Source organism: Ammospiza nelsoni, chromosome 12 (assembly GCF_027579445.1).
Source record: "Ammospiza nelsoni isolate bAmmNel1 chromosome 12, bAmmNel1.pri, whole genome shotgun sequence".
Classification (NCBI taxonomy): domain Eukaryota; kingdom Metazoa; phylum Chordata; class Aves; order Passeriformes; family Passerellidae; genus Ammospiza; species Ammospiza nelsoni.
Window position 1 is genome coordinate 2,171,767 of NC_080644.1, and position 24,523 is coordinate 2,196,289.

The 24,523-nt window shown below is 48.7% G+C and overlaps 1 protein-coding gene across 3 annotated transcripts; it reads left to right on the top strand.

The window, feature by feature from the left end:
• Positions 1-655: 655 nt before the first annotated feature.
• Positions 656-23,342, top strand: DOK5 (docking protein 5). Of its 3 annotated transcripts, none has more exons than XM_059480804.1 (8): positions 656-798; positions 12,558-12,665; positions 15,268-15,382; positions 15,470-15,589; positions 16,283-16,472; positions 19,995-20,130; positions 20,876-21,069; positions 22,760-23,342. In XM_059480804.1, exons 1-8 carry the CDS (start codon positions 733-735, stop codon positions 22,914-22,916), a joined length of 1,086 nt encoding a protein of 361 aa, XP_059336787.1. In that variant the 5' UTR covers positions 656-732; the 3' UTR covers positions 22,917-23,342. The 3 variants fall into 3 exon arrangements, with proteins under 3 accessions (XP_059336787.1, XP_059336790.1, XP_059336788.1); XM_059480807.1 differs by having other exon boundaries at positions 20,949-21,069; XM_059480805.1 differs by lacking the exon at positions 12,558-12,665 and having other exon boundaries at positions 673-798.
• The last annotated feature ends 1,181 nt before the right edge of the window (positions 23,343-24,523 follow it).

Genomic DNA, 24,523 nt, shown 5'->3' on the forward strand with positions numbered 1-24,523 from the left:
GGGACGGAGCGGAGCGCTCCGGGGAATGCGGGGAAGGGCGGGACGGAGCGGAGCGCTCCGGGGAATGCGGGGAAGGGCGGGACGGAGCGGAGCGCTCCGGGAAATGCGGGGAAGGGCGGGACGGAGCGGAGCGCTCCGGGGAATGCGGGGAGGAGCGGGACGGAGCGGAGCGCTCCGGGGAAATGCGGGGAAGGGCGGGACGGAGCGGAGCGCTCCGGGGGCGGTGCGGGGCTTTGCAGAGCGCTGCGGGCTCGCTCCGGGAGTGGCGCGGATCGTTCAGAGGGCGGTGCGGGGCGGTGCGGGATACTCGGATGCGGTGCGGATCGCTCCGGAGGCGATGCGGGATGTTCAGAGGGGCGGTGCAGGGAGATGCGGGTCACTCAGGGGTCGTGCGGAGATATGCGGGAAACTCAGGGGCGGTGCGGATCGCTCCAGGAGTGCTGCGGATCGCTCCACAGGGCGGTGCGGGGCGGATCGCTCAGAGGGCGGTGTGGAGCGGGGCGGGGAGATGCGGGATACTCGGGGGCGGTGCGGATCGCTCCCGGCGGCGCTCCGGGGGCGGTGCTGCTCTCTCGGGGCGGTGCTGTCCCAGCCGGGGCGGTGCTGTTCTGTTCTCTCGGGGCGGTGCCGTTCTGTTCTGTTCTGTTCCGCTCTGCTCTCCCGGGTGCGGCCGGCGCTGCCCGGCCATGCGGGCGGGCTGAGCGGCGCCGCCGCCGCCTGTCCCGGGCGAGGATGGCCTCCAATTTCAACGACATCGTCAAGCAGGGCTACGTGCGCATCCGGAGCCGCCGGCTGGGGGTGAGTGCCCGGGGGAACCTGCCCAGGGCTGGGCATTTTGCTATTTATTTCTTTTCCCCTGCCGCTCCTTTGTCCTCTTTATGCAAACTGAGCCGGGTGGGTTTTTCCGCAGGAAACAAAAAGATGAGGAGAGAACAATGAAGGCACCTGAATGTGCATTGTATATAGGTGTGGATGGATATATTTATTTTCTCAATCTCTCCCGTCGGCAGCCGGGGATGCTGCGCTGCCTCCGCCGCCGTCCCTGCCCTTGGCTCCGGGAGGGACCCGGGGCTGGGGCCGTGCCCGGGGCTGAGGTGCGGGAGCTCCGGGCAGAGCTGGGGGTGCGGGAGCTCCGGCAGGCCCTAGGAAGATGAATAGGACTCAACCAAACACAAATTCGAAAAATCCTAGCTTTTTTTTCCTATCTCCTACCTAGGCTGAATAGCAATCATTATTATCTACAGCCCTAAACTCACCCTCCTCAACTTCTACCTATACGCAGCCGTTTTCGTCACCCTAAATACAGGCAAAGTCCTAAAGCTATCTGCCCTAATAACTGCATGAAGGAACTATCTGCCCTAATAACTGCATGAAGGAACTATCTGCCCTAATAACTGCACGGACCCTGCAGCGCTCGGGTGCTCCTGTTCCTGCTGCCACTCCGGGTTTGGGCTCCTGCGTGGGGCAGGTGAAGCTTTGCGGTGTTTTCGGGGCTTTTAGAGTCGCTTGAGTTGCACCAAATGAAAATTCCCGCAGCCCCCCTTGGGTGCTGGTGTAATATTGGGGTTATTTCCAGGCTGTTCTGGGGCCGTGGCGTGATGCCGGTTCTGGGGTGAGCTCTGGAGTTCCAGGGATGCTCCTCCAGCCCAGGGCTCCCCCATATCCCGGCAGGGGATGGACTGGAGAGCTCCGTGTCCCTGAGGGAGCCTGGCCCAGGGGATGCACCTGGAAGAAGGCTGTGTGTGTGTATTGAACATTTCAATTGGTGTATCTGCCTCGCAGGACCGGAAAGAAACAGATTTATTGTGTTAAACACTGTTGTATTACTCCAGAATTTGTTCATTTCGGGGGAGTGTCTGTGGTCCTCTGAAAGCCAGTGCAGTTACAGCTCCCTTCTCTTGCTGTGCCCGTTGTGGGCAATGACTTCTCCACAGTTTTGGGAACTTGCATCTCCCTGGCTGCTTTGGAAACAGGAGAGATTGAGAACTCTTCCGTCGGGCTGCATTTCTCAGCCCTGCACTGGCAGGCACAGCTCATGCTGTAAAACCACGAGATTCTGTGACATTTTGAGGGAATGCCATTGTAGTAAATTGGGCACAATTGTGTCCTGATTCAGCCTCATTACAGCGTTCAGTTTGCTCTGGTGTAAAGGATGAGTAAGATTAAACTGTGCTGCGTTTTCCCATGCTGTAACAGCAAAGCTCAGTGAAGGTGTGAGTAAGGTTTTATCCAACCACACAATAGTTGTGAATGCTGTCAGTGCTGGTGCCTTTCCTTTATTTCCAGACCACTCTGAGGGTGCTGCTGCTGAGGAAGGGCTGGATGCCCTCTTAGGAGATGTGACAGCTGTAAAATGTCATTTCTCTGCCCCCTCTACTCAGAGTACCCTGGGAGGTGCTTCTTAAATCAACCTTTTTAAAAGGCATTAAAAGCAAGACTTGGGTCTCCAGCCTGCTCTCCCTGCAAAACTGATGAGTTGGATGTGGTATCATTAAAAAGAGCATTATCTGAAATATTCTTCCTCTTTTTTTATGGACCTACAGCCTACAAAGTGTAGGTATGCTGGCTTGTTGGGGTTTTTTTATGGACCATACACAGGTTATGATTTGGGGCTGCTTAGTTTCCAGCTTGGGAAGGGTTGGCCCAAGACTCGAGAGCAGATGTGGCTGCAGATTCTCCCTGTGGCATTTTCTGTGAGCTGCTCCCAGCCCAGTGCCCTGATGTGCGGCAATGGGGAATTATCACCAGTCTGAGGTCTCTGGAGGCAGGGCTGGAGCCTGTCCCTGCTCCTTGGTGCCCCTTCCTGCTGCTGCAGGTGTGATGGGACACCTGGGGCTGGCTGAGCCTGAATTCAGTCTCACTCAGTGGCTGCTGTCAGCTTGCCTCCTTCACAGGGTGAGCAATGGATTTCAACAGGTTGCTTTTGTTTTTTGTTATTTGGGTTTTTTTTTAAACAAATTCTTTTGTTATTTTGTTTTTGTTTAAACAGCCAACAGGTTGTTTCCCACAGCTGGGGAGGGCTGTGGGACACCCAGGTGCTGGAAAGGGAAGAAAAGGAAGGGAGAAAAGGGAAGAAAATACTTCCAAGTGTGGAAGAATAACTTTCAGACAAGCTCCCCAGGCCGTGGAACCATCAGGAAGGAAAACCCTGCAGGGCTGTGGTGGCTGAGGGGATCTCAGCTCCCTCCTGTGTGGCAGGATGCGATGGGAGTCGCTGCAGCCGCTCCCCCGTGCTGCTGGCACGGCTGCAGGCACAGCACTGCTCTCCGGGCTGGATGCAGCCCCTGCCTGTGCCTCTGTGGCAGTTCCATCTCCAAGGGAACCGGGAGCCACAGATTGCCTCAGAAATGGCTTTCCTGAGCGCCTGGGGTGCAGGTGCCACCTTTGGAATGAGAGGGGAGCAGAGAAGCAGCTTGCTCAAAGCCCAGCCTCCTCTGAAAGGAACGTGACAGCTCTGCCAGGCCCTGCTCTGTAATTCCAAAATTGAATTTAGGCTAATTAGCTCTGCACCTGAACCCTTCCTGCGTGCCTCAGACGTGTGAGTTTAATTGAATATTATTTAATAGAATGGTTTCCATAGCAACATTTGTGCCGCATGTGTCTTCTGCAGAGCCAGATTTATTCAGGAAGAGTGAGCTTTCTCCTGGCTCTTTCCACCCTTGTAGGGAGGAGGATCATTGCCTGAGCCGGTGGTGTGGGGCTGGTGTGTCATTATTAGCAGTGACACACGGGAGGCTGTGAGCTGGGAAATGCTGACAGGGCAGAGGCAGCACCTCCAGAGTGCTCCAAAGCAGGGGAAAATCAGATTTGCTGTGGGAGCAGGGGTTCTGCCAGGGACCACCAGTGCCTGTGTCTGGGGAGGGACGCTCAGCGCTTTGGCAGCTGATAAATGGATTTATGTCTGAGCATGAAGCAGGGCTGCTGCTTTATGGCTTCTCTCTGTCTAAAAAGTCGTTTTTGTGCTCATGATTTTCAGATCGTGCCTTATTCTGTGGGTACAGGTGTGACCTTTCTGAGGGGGGAGTGCATTGTGGAGATGTTTCCCTGGTGGAAAACCTGTTCTTGGCTTTCCATTTTTGGGATGTGAACACACCTGAGCTTTCTCTTCAGCTTGGGCTGGCTCAATTAAAAATCCCAATTAAAATCAGAACAGGAGCAGATCTTTGAAGTGGAGGGGTTTGCAGCACTGCTGAGCATGAGGAGCTGCACCAGGGAAAAGTGTGCTGGTTCCAGGCTCACTTTTTGGGTTTGCACTCCCTGTCCAGGCCGAGCTTCCCCTTCAGTATCCTGAGCCCTGGTGGGAGATGTGAGTGCTGGAGCTGTTCCCTCTTTAGTGTGACCCTCCTTGAGGACAGAAATGGGATCTGTGGGGCTCAGGTTTCTGTGCTTGAGGAGCCTGCCTGGCCCAAAGCATCTCCATCACATCAGGGGGAAGGAATGTGGAGTCGGGGGTGTCCTCCGGCCTTGGGGCACTCGTGGGCAGCCCTGCGTGCAGGGTTTGTGGTAAGTGAGCCCTCAGCCTGTGCCAGGAGGGAGCTGGGGCTGCCACAGCTCTGCAGCCAGCTGTTTGCTCCTGGGAAATGCTCGAGTGCTGCTGCATTGATTGAAAAACCCAGCGGAAAAAAATTGTCCCAGACATCTTTTTGTGAAAATCCTTTCCTTGGGATTTTTTCCTCCTGAGGAGCTGAGAGGTCTCAGGAGCAAAATGCAAGCAATGGTTATCTGCTGCTGTGGAATGCAACAGGTGCATCTGGGACTGGTCTCGTGTGGTTTTTTGTAATTAATGGCCAATCACAGTCAGCTGGCTCGGACAGAGAGTCTGAGGCAGCTGCCTTTGTTATAATTCTTTTCCTTCTATTCTTTTTAGTATAGTTTTAATGTAATATATATCATAAAATAATAAATAAGCCTTCTGAACATGGAGTCAACACTCTCGTCTCTTCCCTCACCTGAAAACCCCCGTGAACACCGTCACAAAAATTAGTTCTTCATTTTCTGGCTTGCCTGCTTTGCTTTGCTTAGTGGTTTCCTGGCAATGTTAAACTTTCACCTGCAATGAGGAGGGTGTGGAGCCTTGCTGTGTTTATTGGAGTGGTGGGTGAGGAGTTCCCTGTGCACAGTGGCCAAGGCTGAGCTGGGAACACCCAGCAATTCTGTCCAGGGTTGTTCCCACAGAGCGCCAGCGCTGGCTGCACACCCTCATTTCAGATGGGAAAACTTCTGCCTGTGCCTAGAAATTTGGAGAAACTCCTGTGTCACCCTGGTTTTTTAAGATTTTCTCAGCCTTTTGATGTTGACATTCTTGTAGTGAACTTTCTCACACACTTTCTGTAAATAACTCATTGTTTTGCATTCCTTTATAGAAGTAGAGAGAGTTGATGGTTTGTCCAGCATCATTGGAGAGGTGGCACTGTCACCCTCCAATCCGCTGTCACTTTTGGAAATCTATAAATGTTGGAGTCAGAAAATAAACTCCCCTTTTTCTTACCTTGAGAGCCGCAGTGTGAGCTTGTGTTCTTTCGTGTCCCATAGGGACACTCCTGCCCGAAGCTCAGGGCTCGCCCAGTCCAGCAGAAAGGTTTGATTGTGGAAGGGCTGGAGCTCTGAGGGTCGGCTGTGCTGGGTTTGAGTTGTGGCGAGCGCTGGGGCAGCCCCGTTGAGCAGCCTGGCGCTGCACATGCCTGTGCCCAGCACTGTGCCAGGCTCTGCTCATGCCTGTGCCCTGCACTGTGCCGGGCTCTGCACATGCCTGTGCCCAGCACTGTGCCCAGCTCTGCACATCCCTGTGCCCATCACTGTGCCGGGCTCTGCTCATGCCTGTGCCCAGCACTGTGCTGGGCTCTGCTCATGCCTGTGCCCATCACTGTGCCGGGCTCTGCTCATGCCTGTGCCCAGCACTGTGCCGGGCTCTGCTCATGCCTGTGCCCAGCACTGTGCCGGGCTCTGCTCATGCCTGTGCCCAGCACTGTGTCGGACGCTGCACATCCCTGTGCCCAGCACTGTGCCCAGCTCTGCACATGCCTGTGCCCTGCACTGTGCCCAGCTCTGCACATCCCTGTGCCCAGCACTGTGCCCAGCTCTGCACATGCCTGTGCCCTGCACTGTGCCCAGCTCTGCACATGCCTGTGCCCAGCACTGTGTCGGGCGCTGCACATCCCTGTGCCCAGCACTGTGCCGGGCGCTGCACATCCCTGTGCCCAGCACTGTGCCGGGCTCTGCTCATGCCTGTGCCCAGCACTGTGCCAGGCTCTGCTCATGCCTGTGCCCATCACTGTGCCGGGCTCTGCTCATGCCTGTGCCCAGCACTGTGCCGGGCTCTGCACATGCCTGTGCCCAGCACTGTGCCAGGCTCTGCACATGCCTGTGCCCAGCACTGTGCCGGGCTCTGCTCATGCCTGTGCCCAGCACTGTGCCCCGCTCTGCACATGCCTGTGCCCAGCACTGTGCCGGGCTCTGCTCATGCCTGTGCCCAGCACTGTGCCGGGCTCTGCTCATGCCTGTGCCCAGCACTGTGCCAGGCTCCGCTCGGCTCGGGGGCTGCGAAAGCCGCTGTCAGGAGAGGCAGAGCGGGGGAGAGACAATCTGCAGGACTGCAACCATATGGTGCGGGAGATCGGGTGCCTGGGTACCTGTGCCAGCGAGTTAACATGAGGATTTCAGAGCCTGGGCTGTGAAAACTGGAAAGGAGAATGATGTAAGGCTGGGGGAAGGAGAAGGGAAAAAGTTCCTGTGTCTCAGTTTGAAGCAGCTTTATTAATAAAACTCTGCTCACCTCTGCAGCTCCTTTCAGTCTGGAAGTTGGAGAGAGGGAAAACTGAACAGATTTCTCAGGCACCAAGTGCAACCTGCAGGATATTAATCTCCCTGGAAATTCAGAGTTCTCCCGAGCTGCCAGATAAGGTGTTAGAATATATTCACAGATATTAAGATTTCTTATTGCTTGGAGCCTGTCAGTGGCAGCAGGGATGGCGTCCAGAACATTCCTGGGGAGGTTGGAGCCTTTTCCTCGAGCTGATGAGGGGAGGGATCCCAGCGAAGGCCAGAGCAGCTCCCTCTGGGCACTGGGGCAGAAAACCCTGTGGGTTTGGTGTGGCACAGAGATGGGGGATCAGAGGCCAGGTCTGGGTCTGTTGGGGTGTTGGGAGGGTGCCCAGGATGAGGTGAGAGACGAGAATTTGACTCCAGGTTCTCAGAAGGCTTTTATATTATATTATATTATATTATATTATATTATATTATATTAATCACATCACATTACATTTATTACATTACATTTATTACATTACGTTTACTATATTACATTTATTATATTTTATTATATATTAGATATTATATTAGATAATATCATATTACATTGTATTTGTTATATATTACATTATATAATATATAATATATATAATATATATTATATAATATAATATACAATATATGTTATATATAATATATAATATATAATATATAATATATAATATATAATATATAATATATTATATATTATATATTATATATTACAAATATCATGTATAATACAAATATATATAATGTATATATATACATTATATACATTTGTATATTATATACAAATATAATGTATAATACAATTAAATATATACTATATACTATATACTATATACTATATAATATATAATATATAACATATAATATATAATATATAATATATAATATATAATATGTAGTATATAATATATAATATGTAGTATATAATATATAGTATATAATATATATTGTATATTATATTTGAAAACTATAGTAAAGAAAGAGAGAGGATACATCAGAAAGCTGGAAGGGAATGAATATAAAAACCCATGACAGACTCAGAGAGTCCAACACAGCTGGCTGGGATTGGCCATTAAATTAAAACAATTCACATGCTGGGTAAACAATTCTCCAAATCCCATTCCAAAGCAACAAAACATGGAGAAGCTGAAGCTCCCCAGGAGAGGAAATCCTGGAGAAGGGATTTTTCATGAAATATCACAGTGACATGTGTCCTCATGGGGTCACCCCTGTGCTGGGGGATCAGGTGCTCAGCCTGCCTCTGGAGGGGGTACAAGGGAGTTTTGCAGCTCCCCTGGTGGAATCACATTTTGTTTCTTTTGGTGTTTGACTCGTGGGAACAGCACGGAATGATGAGGGTCTTAATTTGTTCCCAAAGAACCCCACCAAAAGCCAAAAAGGACAAACCTCAGAACTATTCCTGATTTTCCCCAAAAGATTATACAGATCATTATTTGGAATATGGAACTCTTGCTTTGATGTTGGCACATCTTTGGAGGAGGAATGGTTTTTTTATGCTTTCCAGCCTGTTTTCAGATAAATCACCTTCTGTGCTCTTTGAAAGTTGGGCTTACCTTGTGAAGTCAATCAATTCCAAATGTTTCCATGGGCTGAATTGACTCCTAAACAAGCGCCTCTTACCCATTTGCCATCTTGTTTAAGATATATATTGCATTGTAACAAGTTTAAAGCAAATCTGACCCTTTTCCTTTATCCCAAACGCTTCCCTGGCCTGCTGGTTGTGGATCCTGGCGCTCTTTTCCTTATTTCCTCTTTTTTGGTAGAAAAATCTGTGATTTCTGCAGGTGACAGCCCCAGCCTGCACGGTGTGTCAGGGATGATTGCCCAGGCAGTGGAAGAGAAAGGAATCCTGATTATAAACAGGTGAAATTTCCTTCGTGGTGCTTCTGGGGCCTTTTCATCAGCAGCTCCTTTCCCAGTGTGGAATTCTCCCTCTGCTGTGCAGGGCATTGCCCTGCAGTGAGATCAGGGATAAATGACATTTTGCAGAGCCCGTGGAAACACTTGAGAGAAAGTAACAGATGCAAGGGCTGCTCCTGAGAGTGACATCTTAATTTGAGCCTGACATCTTAATTTGGTGTTTGTGTAGCTTCAGGAACGCTGGGGAAGATGATGGACTGCTCCATTATCTTTTTGTCTGGCTTCATCAAGTGCTGTCAGAAATGCCAGTGAGAGTTCAAGCTGCTGGAATGGATATTGGTGGGGTTTTTGTTGTTGTTGTTTTACTGATAATGTCGCTTGTTTCGGTTCAGGAGATCAATAGGGTCAACAGAGTGGTATTTCCCCTCAGTGATGCCAGTGTAAGAGGTTAAATTGTCCCTTTACTTGCCAAGTAATGTTTGTCTGGGGAGCTCTCAATGAATTCTCTGTCTGGCAAAGGAAAATTTGCTGTGATGTGTCCAGGAAGGTGAGGGGGGATGTTTGCTGCTGTTCTGCATTGATCTGTTCTGAATGAGTGGCAGCTCCTGGCACGGTGCTTGTGCTGAAACACAAGTGGCCATTCCCTGGTAAATGCAGGAGTGCAGAGCTTTTATGGACATTTTTTAATGCAGCTTTCTTCAGCTTGGATCTCCCTAAACGTGAATGAACTCCTGAACTCAGCCTTTAATTACCCAGGTGAGACGTGAGGAATTCATACGAGCTGGGTTTGTGCATGGAGCAACCTGGAGAAGGGCAGGAGGGCTGGAAGAGGGTGGAAGGGGGAATTCTAGCAGGGAAATACTGGCTCTGCCATCCTTTTATTCAGTGCTTCTTTAACTCAGTATTGCTCCATTCATCTAAATCAAAAGAAAAAAAAAAAAAAAAAAAAAAAAAACCCAAAAAAACCAAACCAAAGCAAATCAACAACAACAACCGCAAAAAACCAAAAACCAAAACCAAAAAAAACCCCCAAAAACAAATGAAAAAGGTGCTCTGTGTTCTGAGGAGCCCACAGTTGGACACAGCACTGCAGATGTGCCTCATGGGGCTGGGCAGAGGGACAGGACCCTTCCAGATGTGCTGGACAGAGGGACAGGATCACTCCAGAGGGGCAGGACCACTCCAGATGTGCCCAGCAGAGGGGCAGGAACCACTCCAGATGTGCCAGGGTCCCTCTCTCCCCTGCCAAGGCCCACCCTGGTGCAGCCCAGCCTGCTGGCACCCCCTGGCAGCTCCCTCTGCCCTTCCCTGCCCATCCCTGGGGTTCCACAGCTGCTCCCGGGCACTGAGCTCTGCCTGCAGCGCTTTGGGGAAATGGGGAGCAATGGGGTGACTTCACCTGTGCTGAGCCAGGGCTCGCTGCACACCTGGAGCTGTCTGCAGGGATGGCAGAAACTGTGGAAAAATTGATCACAGAAACCCCTCTGGTGCTCCCTGCAGCCCACGGCTGGTGCCAGAGGGTGCCAGCAGGCCGGGAGTGGGAGATTATTCCCATTATTCCCATTATTCCCATTATTCCCATTATTCCCATTATTCCCATTATTCTCATTATCCCATCTGCTGAGGGATGCTGGCAGGGTGTTTGTCACCTGGGCTCTGCAGGCAGCTCCTCACAATCATCATCACCCCAGGTTTGTAGGTTTTTATTCTGTTTTCAGGCACAGCTGGGCTGCTCAGGGATGGAGCAGCTGCAGCCCTTCTCCCCTGGCTGGCTTTGGATGTGGCAGCTCAGGGCTGGAAAAGTTGCTTTATTAGCACAAAGGGTTTGTTCCTGTGCAACTTCTGCCCCTTTTTTTTGGGGTCTTCTTAGGTGTCATCTTAAAATCACGAGTCCAGCTCTGAAATACAGCAAGTGCAGCTCCTGCAGAGATATTTGTGCGCTGTGAGGGATGGAAAGCTGAGTTTGTGAGGATCCCAGGCGTGGGGCAGCTCCCAGCCGTGCCTGCTGCCCTGCTGTGGCTGGAGTGTCCTTGGCAGGGCTGGGGTGGCCGTCACCCAGAGCATCCCATGCCCTAATTAGCGAGCTCTGTGAGTGTTAATGAGCTCAGCAGTGCCCCATGGCCTGCGGAGCTGGAGAGCCAGATGCTCTGGCACACAGGGATCACTGCAAACCCTGCAGCTCCCTGATCCCGCACCGGGCTGTTCCCAGGATTGTGCCACGACTGGGCAGCACATCCAGCTGCAGATCCAGCTGCAAATTCTGCACGTCCAGCTGCAGATCCAGCTGCAGATCCAGCTGCAAATTCTGCACGTCACGCTGCAGATCCAGCTGCAAATTCTGCACGTCCAGCTGCAGATCCTGCTGCAAATTCTGCACGTCCAGCTGCAGATCCAGCTGCAAGTTCTGCACGTCCAGCTGCAGACCTAGCTGCAAATTCTGCACGTCCAGCTGCAGATCCAGCTGCAAATTCTGCACGTCCAGCTGCAGACCTAGCTGCAAATTCTGCACATCCAGCTGCAGACCTAGCTGCAAATTCTGCACGTCCAGCTGCAGATCCAGCTGCAAATTCTGCACGTCCAGCTGCAGACCTAGCTGCAAATTCTGCACATCCAGCTGCAGACCTAGCTGCAAATTCTGCACGTCCAGCTGCAGATCCAGCTGCAAATTCTGCACGTCCAGCTGCAGATCCAGCTGCTGGCAGCACCAGCTGCCTGCCCAGAGCCCAGTTTAGCCCCAGGGAAGCCTTTGCTGTTTCTCCTGCCCAGTCCCACCCCAGGCTGGGTCTCTCTCCAGTCCCATGCCCAGCAGTGACCGTGCCCTGCACAAAGCTCGGCCGATGTCCAAGGAGCCAGATCTGATGCTGAGCCCCAGCCTGGCTGCCTTTTCTCAGCTGTCCCTGCCAAGGGAGGGTTTCTGCTGTAAATGCTTCTTGGCTCTTCTCTGATGGCCTGCAGCAGAAGAGTTTTTTCTGCTTTATTCAGCCATATTAAGGATTTATATAAGGATTAGGGATTTCTAAATGTTGAGGTTCATAGGGTGTTTCAGGGGGAGAAATTTGGTTTAGATATTCTGGGTTTTAGTGGGATTGATAATGAATTGTGAGAGATTTGGGGAGATATTTTGTGGTATTGGTTAATTGCTTACTGGTAAACCGACTAAATAGGTTGAGAACGGCATTTTTGGACTTGAAAAAGTAAAATAAATGGTATTTGATGGCTGGGATGCCATCACTGATCACTGAATTTATGCTGTGAGCCACTTGCTGAGGGCCTGTCTGGTTATTTTTTTGTTTTGCTCTCGAAATCCCACTGTTTTTGGTGGCAGTTTGGGCTTAGTTGGAAGCTGCCAGGTGTGATGATGGAGAGTGGGCTGTGAGCAGTTGGCAGGGCTGGCAACTCCTGCCTCTATGGGCAGGCTGAGCTCAGCTGAGAGCTCTGGGAGGGCTGCAGGGAATGTGGCAGGAGATGGAGAGATGGAAAAGGTGATTTTAAATCCACCCTGCACAGAGCCTGCCCCAAATGACCTGGATTTAAATTCAGTTAGACCCTGGGAGCAAAGTGACAGGATGGTCCTGGGTTCTGCGCTTAAATAATCTGCTTTTTGCATTGTCCATTATTCCTGGTGCTCACAGAGCACCCTTATTCACAAAATGCACAAAGCACAGAATTCACAAAATACAGAATTCACAAAAACCCTCCTCACACACGAGGATTTCTGGCTGGGCCCAAAAAAAGAGGATGGAGCTCCCCCACAGCCTGGCCTTGTGCTCCCCATGAACTTCTGGGGTTCCACAGCAGATTGAGGATTTCCCTTCCCTGTTGGTGCTGCTGATGCTCGGCTCAGTGCAGGTGCCAAGTTCATCCTTTTGTGCCTCCAGATTTACCAGAGATGCTGGTTGGTGTTCAAAAAGGCCTCAAGCAAAGGGCCCAAGAGGCTGGAGAAGTTCTCAGATGAACGAGCTGCTTACTTCAGGTGCTACCACAAGGTAAGGAACAGGTTTCTCTCAAACTAATTGAGGGAAATTATTAATAACGTAAAATTATTGAGAAAATTATTGATAACAAAAAATTATCAATCAATACATTAATTAATAACATAAAATTATTGAGAAAATAATTGAGAAAAAATTATTGATAACATAAAATTATTGAGAAAATAATTGATAAAAATACAAAACTCGAACAGCCCTCATCAGTCCTGGGGGAGGTTTTATCCATTATAAAATCCTAAAGGGGACATCCTCACCGCTGGAGGTGTAAAACAGAAATAATGTGTTAAACAGAAGTAATTCTTTTGGTGTAATATTAACCTTTAAATCCTTTCTAATCTAATCTTGCTCTATTTTTTAAAAGTGGGAAGGTCACAGTGCCCTAAAATGAAGGTAATGTGGGAGCACTCAGCTGGGGTTTATGGAGTGAACTGGGAATTTGCATACACAAAGCAAATTGCCCACATAATTCCTTTGGTGCCACAAGGGAGGGAAAATAATTAGAATTCAGGCTGCAAAATCTGCAGACCGAGTTGCTTTTCAGGTGAGTGTCTGGTTTTCACTTGTTAAAAATAAATAAGCAACCACAAATTGCCACATTCTTGAACAAAATACTGGAGGAAGGAGGAAATTCTTATTTCTTTTGCCTTAGTGATGTGCCAGAATCCTCAATATTCCAATAAAAGCTGAGCCAATTGTGTCCTGCTGACAGGAATACACTGAGCCCTCGAGGGGCTGGGTTTTAATCTGATTGTATTAATCTTGCCTTGCAACAGCAGGAGTCATTTAAGCAGTCTTTTCTGCCTGTTTATGGAATAATCCATTTGGAAAATTGGATTTTGGAACGTGTAATTGTTTTCCAGGCAAAACTGTATCGGTGGCAAATGAAATGTTTCCAGTCTGACCACTCTGCTGAGGAGGAGCTGCTGAATATTTATTTTAGTGATTGCTGTCACTTAGCTGGGAGTGAGGAGTGAGGCACCAGGCTCAGGGCTTTGGGTGTAAAAGCTTTTTCCAGTCATTGTTTGGCACCCAAACGACAGAAATCTGATTCTGAATCTTTAAAACACTTTCTGATACTGAAAACTGTGATTTTACTTTTGCTTTTATTTTTTTTTTTTTTAAGTGGAGCAGTCTAACAAATCCTCAATAAAAAATAATACAGAGAGCAGCTTTTCTGCACTGTGCTGGAGCTCCAAATTGGGTGAATCCTTTGGGTTTCCCTCTGCCCCTCTCTGGTGCTGCTGCCCCAGGTTGTGTTTCTCCTGCCCCTCGTGTGAATATTGCTCAGCCTGGAGGGAGCTCTGGTTCCCCCTTTCCCTTGGCTGCAGTTCCCTCAGGATGGTGATGTCCTGGATGATGTCCCTCACTGATGTCCTACAGAGCTGGAGTGTCACCGTGATACTTTATGAAAAATCCCTTTGCCAGGATTTTTCTCCTGAGAAGCTGAGAACCCTCAGAGGAAAAGAAAAACAACAATTATATTCTGCTGTGGAGTGCAACAGGTGCATCTGTGATTGGTCAGTGCTGATTGTTTTTAATTAATGGCCAATCACAGTCAGCTGGCTTGGACTCTCAGAGAGTCCTTTCTTATTTATTCCTTTTAATGAGCTTTTGTTATTTATTCCTTTCTATTCCTTTCAAGCCTTCTGATGAAATCCTTTCTTCCATTCTTTTAGTATAGTTTTAATATATAATTTTCTTTTAATATAATATATATCATAAAATAATAAACCAGCCTTCTGAAACATGGAGTCAGACCCTCATCTCTTCCTCATCCTGGGACCCTGTGAACATCCACCACATTGGAGGATGTGGCTGCTGCATCTCCCAAGGGAGGATGGAATTTTGTCACAGGCATCTTTTATGAAAAATCCTTTCCTTAGGATTTTTCCTCCTGAGAAGCTGAGAGGCCCCAGGAACAAAATGTGAACATTGATTATCTGCTGCTGTGGGATGCAACAGGTGCATCTGGGATTGGCCTCATGTGGTTGTTTGTAATTAATGGCCAATCACAGTCAGCTGGCTCGGACAGAGAGTCTGAGCCACAAACCTTTGTTATCATTCTATTCTATTCTATTCTATTCTATTCTATTCTATTCTATTCTATTCTATTCTATTCTATTCTATTCTATTCTATTCTATTCTATTCTATTCTATTCTATTCTATTCTATTCTATTCCATTCCATTCCATTCTACTCTACTCTACTCTACTCTATTCTATTCTACTCTACTCTACTCTACTCTATTCTGTTCTTAGCCAGCCTTCTAATGAAAATTTTTCTTCTATTCTTTTAGTATAGTTTTAATGTAATATATACCATAAAATAATCAATCAGCCTTCTGAAGCATGGAGTCAGATCCTCGTCTCTTCCCTCCCCCTGGGACCCCCGTGAGCACCATCACAGAATTTCCCCTGGCATTTCCCACTGAGGTGATTCCTGCAGGGCTGCGTCTCCTCAAGAGCCATCCCAGAGACCCTGGGCCTGCTGGTGCTGTCCCACCTTCCTCTCCCTCTCCTTGCCCTCCTCTGCTCCCCAGCGATGCACAGATCCCTTTCCAAGCTCCCCACTCAAATCCCCAATTGTGCTTTCCCAGGTCACGGAGCTCAGTAACGTGAAGAGCATCTCGAGGCTGCCCAAAGGCACCAAGAAGCACGCGGTGGGCATTTATTTCAGTGATGACACCTCCAGAACCTTCGCTTGTGACTCAGGTGGGTCAAACAGCCGCGCTCGGAGCGCTGGCTGTGGAATTATAAACGCGATGTACCCACACAGAGATTTTCTGGGCATTTGTGCAGAGCTTGAGGCAGATGAGTGGTGCAAGGTGCTGCAGATGGAGTGCCTGGGAACACGAATTAATGACATTAGCCTTGGAGAGCCTGACTTGTTGGCATCTGGAGTAGAGAGGGAGCAGAGTGGTAGGTACAGAAATATCGACATTTTCCATTTTTTATTGCATTATTTTCAAGCCTTTTAGACTGTACGTAATGATATTGGAAATTAAAAGGAGCAAAACTGTTTTTCCAAGTCCTCCTTGCTTGTTTTGGGGTGCTGGTTTTGGTTGGTTGGGGGTTTATTTTTGGCTCTTGCTACCAGAGATAATAAATAAGTTATCTAGAATTATTTTGGAGTAGCACTTCCCTTTCTCAGATCAGTTAGCTGCTCTTGGAGATGGGAACGATTTGTTGTGTGTTTTTTTGGTGTGATGTCAGTGGCTGAGGCTTTGTAAAGAGAATAATAAATAACAGTAATTGCATGCAAAACCTGAGCCCGTGGCTACTCCACTTTCCTGTGCAAATGAGCTCATTACCTGCTCAGGCACTGGATTTATTCACAAATTGCTCACAACTTTATGAGCTGTTTGCAAATACCAGGATTATGCTGGTGCACTTCTCCTCAGGCTCTGAGTGCACACACAAATATTTGATGCCCTTTGGGTGCAGCATTTGACTGCCCCAAACGTGGGGTTTACAGAGTTATAGAAGGAATTCTTTGTGTGGGAATGATTAGCTCTAAGTGCAAACAATAGGGATGGAAAATAGGAAATTCCTTGAATGACTTGCACCTGTGCTGGGCAGGGATTTTAGACTAACCTTTTGTTTTTCTCCCAGAGAGATTCAATGTGTATTTGATGCCATCCCCTAATTTAGATGTGCATGGGGAATGTACCTTGCAGATAACATTTGAGAATATCTGTCTTTGGGACATCCAGAATCCCAGAGTCAAACTGGTCTCGTGGCCTCTCAGTGCCCTGCGGCGCTACGGGCGCGACCCAGCCTGGTTCACCTTCGAGGCGGGCAGGTAGGTGGGCATGGGTGCTGTGGGTGGGCTTGGGTGCTGTGGGTGGGCTGGGCTCCTGTGGGTGGATCTGGGCTCCTGTAGGTGGGCATGGGTGCTGTAGCTGGGCTCGGCTCCTGCAGGTGGATTTGGCTCCTGCAGGTGGGCTCGGCTCCTGTAGGTGGGCTCAGGTCCTGCAGGTGGATTTAGGTCCTGCAGGTGGGCTTGGGTCCTGTAGGTGAGCTGGGGTCCTGTGAGTGGATTTAGGTCGTGTAGGTGGGCTCAGGTCGTGTAGGTGGGCTGGGGTGCTGTAGATGGGCTGGGGTGCTGTAGATGGGCCCGGGTTCTATAGCTGGGCTCGGCTCCTGCAGGTGGGCTTGGGTCCTGCAGGTGGGCTTTGGGCTTGGGTCCTGTGAGTGGATTTAGGTCCTGCAGGTGGGCTCAGGTCGTGTAGGTGAATTTAGGTCCTGCAGGTGGATTTGGCTCCTGCAGGTGGGCTTGGGTCCTGCAGGTGGGCTCAGGTCATGTAGGTGGATTTGGCTCCTGCAGGTGGATTTGGGTCATGCAGGTGGGTTGGGGTGCTGTAGGTGGATTTGGCTCCTGCAGGTGGATTTTGGTCCTGCAGGTGGGCTCAGGTTGTGTAGGTGGATTTGGGTCCTGCAGGTGAGCTGGGGTCCTGTGAGTGGATTTAGGTCCTGCAGGTGGGCTCGGCTTCTGCAGGTGGGCTCAGGTCGTGTAGGTGGGCTTGGCTCCTGCGGATGGGCTCGAGTGCTGTAGGTGGATATAGGTCCTGCAGGTGGGCTGGGGTGCTGTAGGTGGGCTCAGGTCGTGTAGGTGGATTTGGGTCCTGTGGGTGGGCTCGGGTGCTGTAGGTGGATTTGGGTCATGCAGGTGGGTTGGGGTGCTGTAGGTGGGCTCAGCTCCTGCGGGTGGGCTCAGGTCATGTAGGTGGATTTAGGTCCTGCAGGTGGGCTCGGCTCCTGTGGGTAGGCTCAGGTGCTGTAGGTGGATTTAGGTCCTGCAGGTGGGCTTGGGTCCTGTGAGTGGATTTGGGTCCTGCAGGTGGGCTCAGGTCGTGTAGGTGGATTTGGCTCCTGTGGGTGGGCTCGGGTGCTGTAGGTGGGCTTGGGTCCTGCCCCCCCCCCCAAAAAAAAACCCTAATTGAAACAGTGAAACAATTATAGCCCCGCCCAAAAACCAAATTAAAATGCTAAACAAATATAACCCCCCAGAAGCCAAATTAAAATACTGAAATAAATATAACCCCTCCCCCAATCCAAATTAAAATACTGAAATAAATACGCCTCCCCCCTAAAAAACTAATTGAAATAGTGAAACAAATATAACCCCCTCAAAAACCAAATTAAAATGCTAAACAAATATAACTCCCCAAAAGCCTGATTAAAATACTAAACAAATATAACTCCTCCCAAAGCAATACAATTAAAATATTGAAACTAGTATAAACCCTCCCAAAAAACCAAATTAGTAGACTGAAACAAATATAACCCTTCCCAAAAATCATCCAATAAAAATACTGAAACAAGTATAAACTCCCCCCCAAAAAGCCAATCAGTTAATATACAGAAACAAATATAACGCCCACAACAAGTCCATTTAAAATACTGAAACAAATATAAACCCTTCCAAAAAGCCCAATTAAAATACTGAAACAAGTATAAACCCTCCTTGAAAATCCAATTAAAATACTGAAACAAATATAACCCCCCTCAAGCAAATTAAAATATTGAAACAAGTGCAACCCCCCCAGAAGCCTAATTAAAACGGTGAAACAAATATAAGTCCCAAAACCCAATTAAAATAGTGAAACAAATATAAACACCTGTTAAAATACTGGAACAAATCTACACCCCTAAAAAAAGCCACCTAAAATTTGTATTTGTTGTTTCAAGAGGAAGACAAAAGTCTGCATAACTCATTAAAAGTCCAAAAGGGGAAGACAAATTAATCCTGCCTGACACAGATTCCAGATAGAGCCTAAATATAAAAATCTGGGTTTGTGTAGGAGCTCTCCAGAGCCTTTGCACCGGTGAAGGAGCAGCTGGGTGTCAGTGAACGCACCAGGGCTGCACACAATGATGCCCTTTGGTTTCTGTGGTTTTTTTACGTTCCCTGTATTCTCTGCACATCCATTTGTAGCTCTGTGGCTGTTGTATCAGTGGCTGCTTGTCCCTGTGGTTTTCCATGGCTTTTCCCTAGGCAGAAAGACAAAACAAATTCCAGAGCTCCAAGTCCTGAGGGCACAGAGCCCCGGTGCTCTCTTGGTTCTTGCTGGGAACCAAAATTGAGAACAACTCTCAGAGATATTTCATGGACCCAAGATCCACTCTTATATTACCTCCTTACTAAATGATCCCAAGTTCCATTTCCAAGTTGAGAAAAGGCAGAAACAGAGAGTGGCAATAACTTTGTTCCGTTTCCTGATTAAGGAAAGGCAAAAGCAGGTGGAAATAACTTTGTTCTGTTTCCTGGTTGAGAAAAGGCAAAAAACAGGTGGAAATAACTTTTTCCCATTTCCTGATTGAGGAGAGGCAGAAACAGAGGGTGGAAATAACTTATTCCATTTCCAGGTTGACAAAAGGCAGGAACAGAGGGCGGCAATAACTTTGTTCCCTTCTGGTTGAGAAAAGGCAGAAATAGAGAGATGGCAATAACTTTGTTCCATTTCCTGGTTGAGAAAAGGCAGAAACAGAGAGTGGCAATAACTTTGTTCCATTTCCTGGTTGAGAAAAGCAAAAAAACAGGTGGAAATAACTTTGTTCTGTTTCCTGGTTGAGAAAAGGCAAAAAACAGGTGGAAATAACTTTGTTCTGTTTCCTGATTGAGGAAAGGCAGGAACAGAGGGTGGCAATAACTTTGTTCCCTCCTGGTTGAGAAAAGGCAGAAATAGAGAGATGGCAATAACTTTGTTCCATTTCCTGGTTGACAAAAGGCAGAAACAGAGAGGTGGAAATAACTTATTCCATTTCCAGGTTGACAAAAGGCAGGAACAGAGGGCGGCAATAACTTTGTTCCATTTCCTGGTTGAGAAAAGGCAAAAAACAGGTGGAAATAACTTTGTTCCGTTTCCTGGTTGAGGAAAGGCAGGAACTGAGGGTGGCAATAACTTTTTCCCATTTCCAGGCTGAGAAAAGGCGGGAACACAGGGTGGCAATGACTTTGTCCCCTCCTGGTTGACAAAAGGCAGGGACACAGGGTGGCAATAACTTTGTTCCATTTCCATGTCGAGAAAAGGCAGGAACAGAGGTGGCAATAACTTATTCCATTTCCAGGTTGACGAAAGGCAGGAACAGAGGTGGCAATAACTTTGTTCCATTTCCAGGTTGACGAAAGGCAGGAACAGAGGGTGGCAATGACTTTGTTCCATTTCCTGGCTGAGAAAAGGCAGGAACAGAGGGTGGCAATGACTTTGTCCCCACCTGGTTCCCCCCTCGTTGTGCGAGGGGGTTTTGGGGTGGCTCGGGGAGGTTCTGGCTCCCTCTGGGCCGGAGCCTGCGCTGCCCTGGGCTGTGCTGTGCCTTGCAGGATGTGTGACACGGGAGAGGGGCTCTTCATCTTCCAGACCAGGCACGGCGAGGCCATCTACCAGAAGGTGCACTCGGCCGCCCTGGCCATCGCCGAGCAGCACCAGCGGCTGCTGCAGAGCGCCAAGGACTCCAGGGTACGGTGGGCAGGGGAGGGCACGGGCAGGGGGGTCCGCAGTGGGCACCCACCCAGATTGGGCTCTTCAGGGGGAGTGTTATTGGTATTGTCGTAATCATCCTTAGCAGTGTAATTACTTTATTATTATTAATATTCTTACTATTAATAATAAAGTAATTATTATACTTTAGTTATTATGCTATTATATTTAAGAATTATGCTGTATATAATTATTACATTTATTATTATTATTATTATTATTATTATTATTATTATTATTATTATTATTATTATTATTATTATTATTATTTCTTCATGCTTGATTATAAAATTTAGAGCAATCTGTATAAGCAGAATTCCTGTTCAAGGATAAGTGCACATTCCACAGTGTTTGTGGGTGCAAAGTTAGTTCATTCAATTTTTAGTAGTAGTAATAATAATAATAATTTTTTATTGTTATCATTAAATTCTGCTTGATTATAACATTTAGCTATTATTATTATTATTACTAAATTCTGCTCGATTATAAAATTCAAGGCAATATGTATAACTGGAATTCCTGTGAAAAGCAATTGCTGATAAAAACAACAAGGGCACACACATTCCTCAATGTTTGTGGGTACAAAGTTAGTTTGTTCAATATATTATATAGGATTATTATTATTATTACTACTTAGGATTGTTATTATATTATTATTATTAGTATTATATTATTATTATTATTAAATCGTGCTCGATGATAACATTTAGTGCAATATGTGTAGCTGGCATTGCTGTCAGAAGCAGTTGCTGACCCAGGCGTGCTGCAGGTGTGGCTGACCCTGTCGTGCCTTGCAGCTGCAGCTGAGGAGGAGCGAGCGGGCCGTGTCCCTGGGCACCGTGGTGCCCCTGCCCCGCAGCGCCTACTGGCACCACATCACCCGCCAGCACAGCACGGGGCACCTGCTGGGGCTGCCAGGTGAGGACATGCCAGCTGGGCGCCGCCCTGGGGGACACAGACGGCCCTGACGCTGCCCCAAGGGGGGCACTGGGACACTGCCCTGGGGACACTGAGACACCTCTGACACTTCCCCGGGGGGACACTGAGCCGCTGCCCCAGGGTGGCACTGAGCCATACCTGATACTGCCCCCAGGGTGGCACTGAGACACCCCTGGCACTGCCCCGGTGGGACACTGAGACACTGCCAGGTGGCACTGAGACAGCCCTGGCACTGAGCCCTGACACTGCCCCCAGGGTGGCACTGAGACAGCCCTGGCACTGCCCTGGGGACACTGAGACAGCCCTGACACTGCCAGGTGGCACTGAGCCACACCTGATACGGAGCCACCCCTGACACTGCCCCCAGCGTGGCACTGAGCCTGAATGCTGCTCTGCTCCATGCGGGTGGCATTTATGGGGGTGGCAGTCATGGAAGTGGCACTCGTGGAGGTGACTCTCAACCTGAACGCTGCTCTGCTTCATGGGGGTGGCACTGATGGGGCTGACACCCATGGGGGTGGCACTCGTGGGGGTGGCACTCACCTGAACACTGCTCTGCTCCATGGGGGTGGCACTCGTGGGGGTGGCACTCACCTGAACACTGCTCTGCTCCATGGGGGTGGCACTCGTGGGGGTGGCGCTCACCTGAACACTGCTCAGCTCTCTGGGGACAAGGACATGTCCTGTTTGGGAGGGACAGCTGGGGATGCTGTGGCCAGCAGGAGCAGGGACAGTTTGGGTGCCGTGTCCCCAGTTTAGGAAGGACATTGAGCTGGGGGAGCGAGGGCACCACGGCTGGGCAGGGTCTGGAGCACAGATGCTGTGGGAGCTGGGGCTGTTTGTGCTGGAGCAGAGGAGGCTCAGGACAGACCTGCCCCGAGCTCTCAGTGCCTTTTGTACCACCTGGCTCTGCATGGCTGCCTCGTACTGAGAGCCTTCATTATTCACTTTGTGTGCCTGTTAAAACTCACCCAAAACAGCCACGTCCCCCAGAAGAGGGAAACGAGGGGAAATAAAAGGAGATGCTCAGACCTCAGAGGAGCTGGGCCAAAGTCAGCTCCGTGGAGTTGTGTTTGTTTTCAGAATTAAAATCCCCCAAAACCCCCCCCAAAAAAGCCTTAAAGGAACTATTTTTCCCTGTTCTTTCTTTCCAACGCTAGAGGGGGCAGGCAGCCCATGGAAAGCTCCTTGCAGAGCAGGGATGCAGGATGAAGCAGCACTGCCTGCCTGCCCAGAGCTGTCCATGCATGGGGACATGGGGACATGGCAGGAGGAGCTGCTGGTGGCACAGTCTGTGCCCTTCCCCAGAGCCCTTTATTAAATCAGTAATGCAGCACGGAGCTGGCACGAGAGAAACAGGCTGCAGGGGTACAAACCACTTGGTTTATATTTAGAAAAATACCTTGCTTGTTAGACTGGGAAAAAAAGGATCTAAAAGAGCATTTTTACATTTTAAATGCAAGTCAGAACTTATAAAAAGCAAATTAATAACTTTTTTTTTTTCAAACTTTCTGTTCTGAAGGAAGGGGTAAAGAAAACCTGCGTGGGTGTTTCTGAGCTGGAGCAGCAGATTAAGCAGGGTTAGGCTGAGTTAACTGCTGTGTGTGTGAATCCTGCCTGGCTGCTGTGTTTAACTGGGCTGGTTTTCCCTCCCTGGCTCTCTCTCAAGGTGCTCGCAGCCCCCTGAAGCTCCCTGGCACCACGGACACCTTCCCATCCTGCAGCTCAGGAGAGGAGCCCAGACACAGCCTCGCTGCCTCTGCGCTCTGAGCAGCAGGGCTGATGGCAGACAAGGGTGCAAATGCACACAAGCCCACGTTGGATGAAGATTTCCTGCGATACAAAGGATTTTTTAAGCTTTGCCAAAAGCAGAAACGCTCCTGTGGATGTTGGGGAGAGGAGCCAAGCCACCAAACCCTCTGGTGTAACTTTAAATACACTGGACAGAGAAGAAATCACTCCCTGAACACTCCCACTGATTTTGTATGATAGGTATGTTGTAAATATGTGAGAATCTGCTGTAGCGTGGTTATTTTGGCTCCCGACACCGATTTGTGGCAATGCTTACCTTGAGTTTTTCCCATTATTGTCACCCTGTTCCTGATCTCTGGAATGGTGGCCAGTTTGAAACAACTCTTGGATACAATTTTTCCTGTTTGAAGACTTGATTGATTTCTTTTAAAAGAATCTCCTCTTTCCTGTATTTATTTCCATCTCTGTAAACATTGAAAATAAAAAAAAGTCCCATGCAATTTGTGGTGCAGTGATTTGGTTTTTTGTTGGTTTGGGGGTGGTTTTGGTGTTTTTTTTTTTTTTTTGTTTGTTTTTTTTTTTTGTTTTGTTTTTTTTTTGTTTATTTTTGTCACTCAATTAGCACAAGCTAATTTTCTTCTAGGACAGAATCATGGTCTCGGGCTTTGAGTTAAAAATAGCAAAAGGTAAATGCTGGATTTCCACGTGCAGGAATGTTGTGGGAACAGAGCTGGAGTGGAATGGAGGCTCTCGGGGAAGCCAAGCCAGACAAATGTGTTTGTGAAGGAAATAAAATCAATCTGCCATCATTGGGGAAGGTACCCCACAGTGCAAAGAGGAACTTAATTCGTTGTAAATAAGGATTATGTTCATCTTTGTTTTTATCATAGTTCAAACCTTTTTTTTTCCTTAAATGAAGATCTTCCCTTTTTCTCTTGATCAAGATTTAATAAAGCAATTTTTGCCTCCTCGAGGGAAGGCAGTGATTGATTGAAGTGGGTTGGTTTAGCATTTGTCTGAATGAAACACCTTTTATTTTTCCAGCTTTCCCTGCTGTCGGTGCTTATTCTTATAATTGTGTTTAGCTTTCCTTTCCCTTCCCTCACAGCAGAAGAGCTCCATTAATATTGAAGGTGAGCATCTCTGGAATCTGTGGCCTGCAGGCGGATTGGCAGTCGGTTAAACAGCCGCACAGGTGGAATCAATTTGGGCAGAGCTGCACCTGAGCCTGGTGCTGAGCGTTTGGGGATGCCAACAGCCCTGCAGCCCCGGGCTGCGAGATCAGGCCAGGATGTGAATCTGCTGCTCTCATTAACTTCCACAAGGGCAGATTGATCCTCTGCTCCCACCAACACTAATGAAGCTTTCTCTGGTTCTCAGGGAATATTCTGCCCCTGCCACGAGCCCTGTGGTGTTTGAAGGAAAGCTGGTTTCACACAGGAGCCTCTAATTAGAGCCTGGGCTCGGCTCTATTGACTTCTCCGCATTCTGGATTTACCAACGCGGGGAAAAGTTTGTGGTGGTTGATTTTTATTGCCTCTGGGTTCTGATGCTGGAGATCTGGAGGCTGAGAGTCTGAGAGTTTCTGTGCTGACAAACTCTGACCCTCAGAAGAAAAACACTACATTTGACCTGAGGCTGTGGAGAAGGCTTCCAAAACTGATGGGGAGAGCTGGGATTA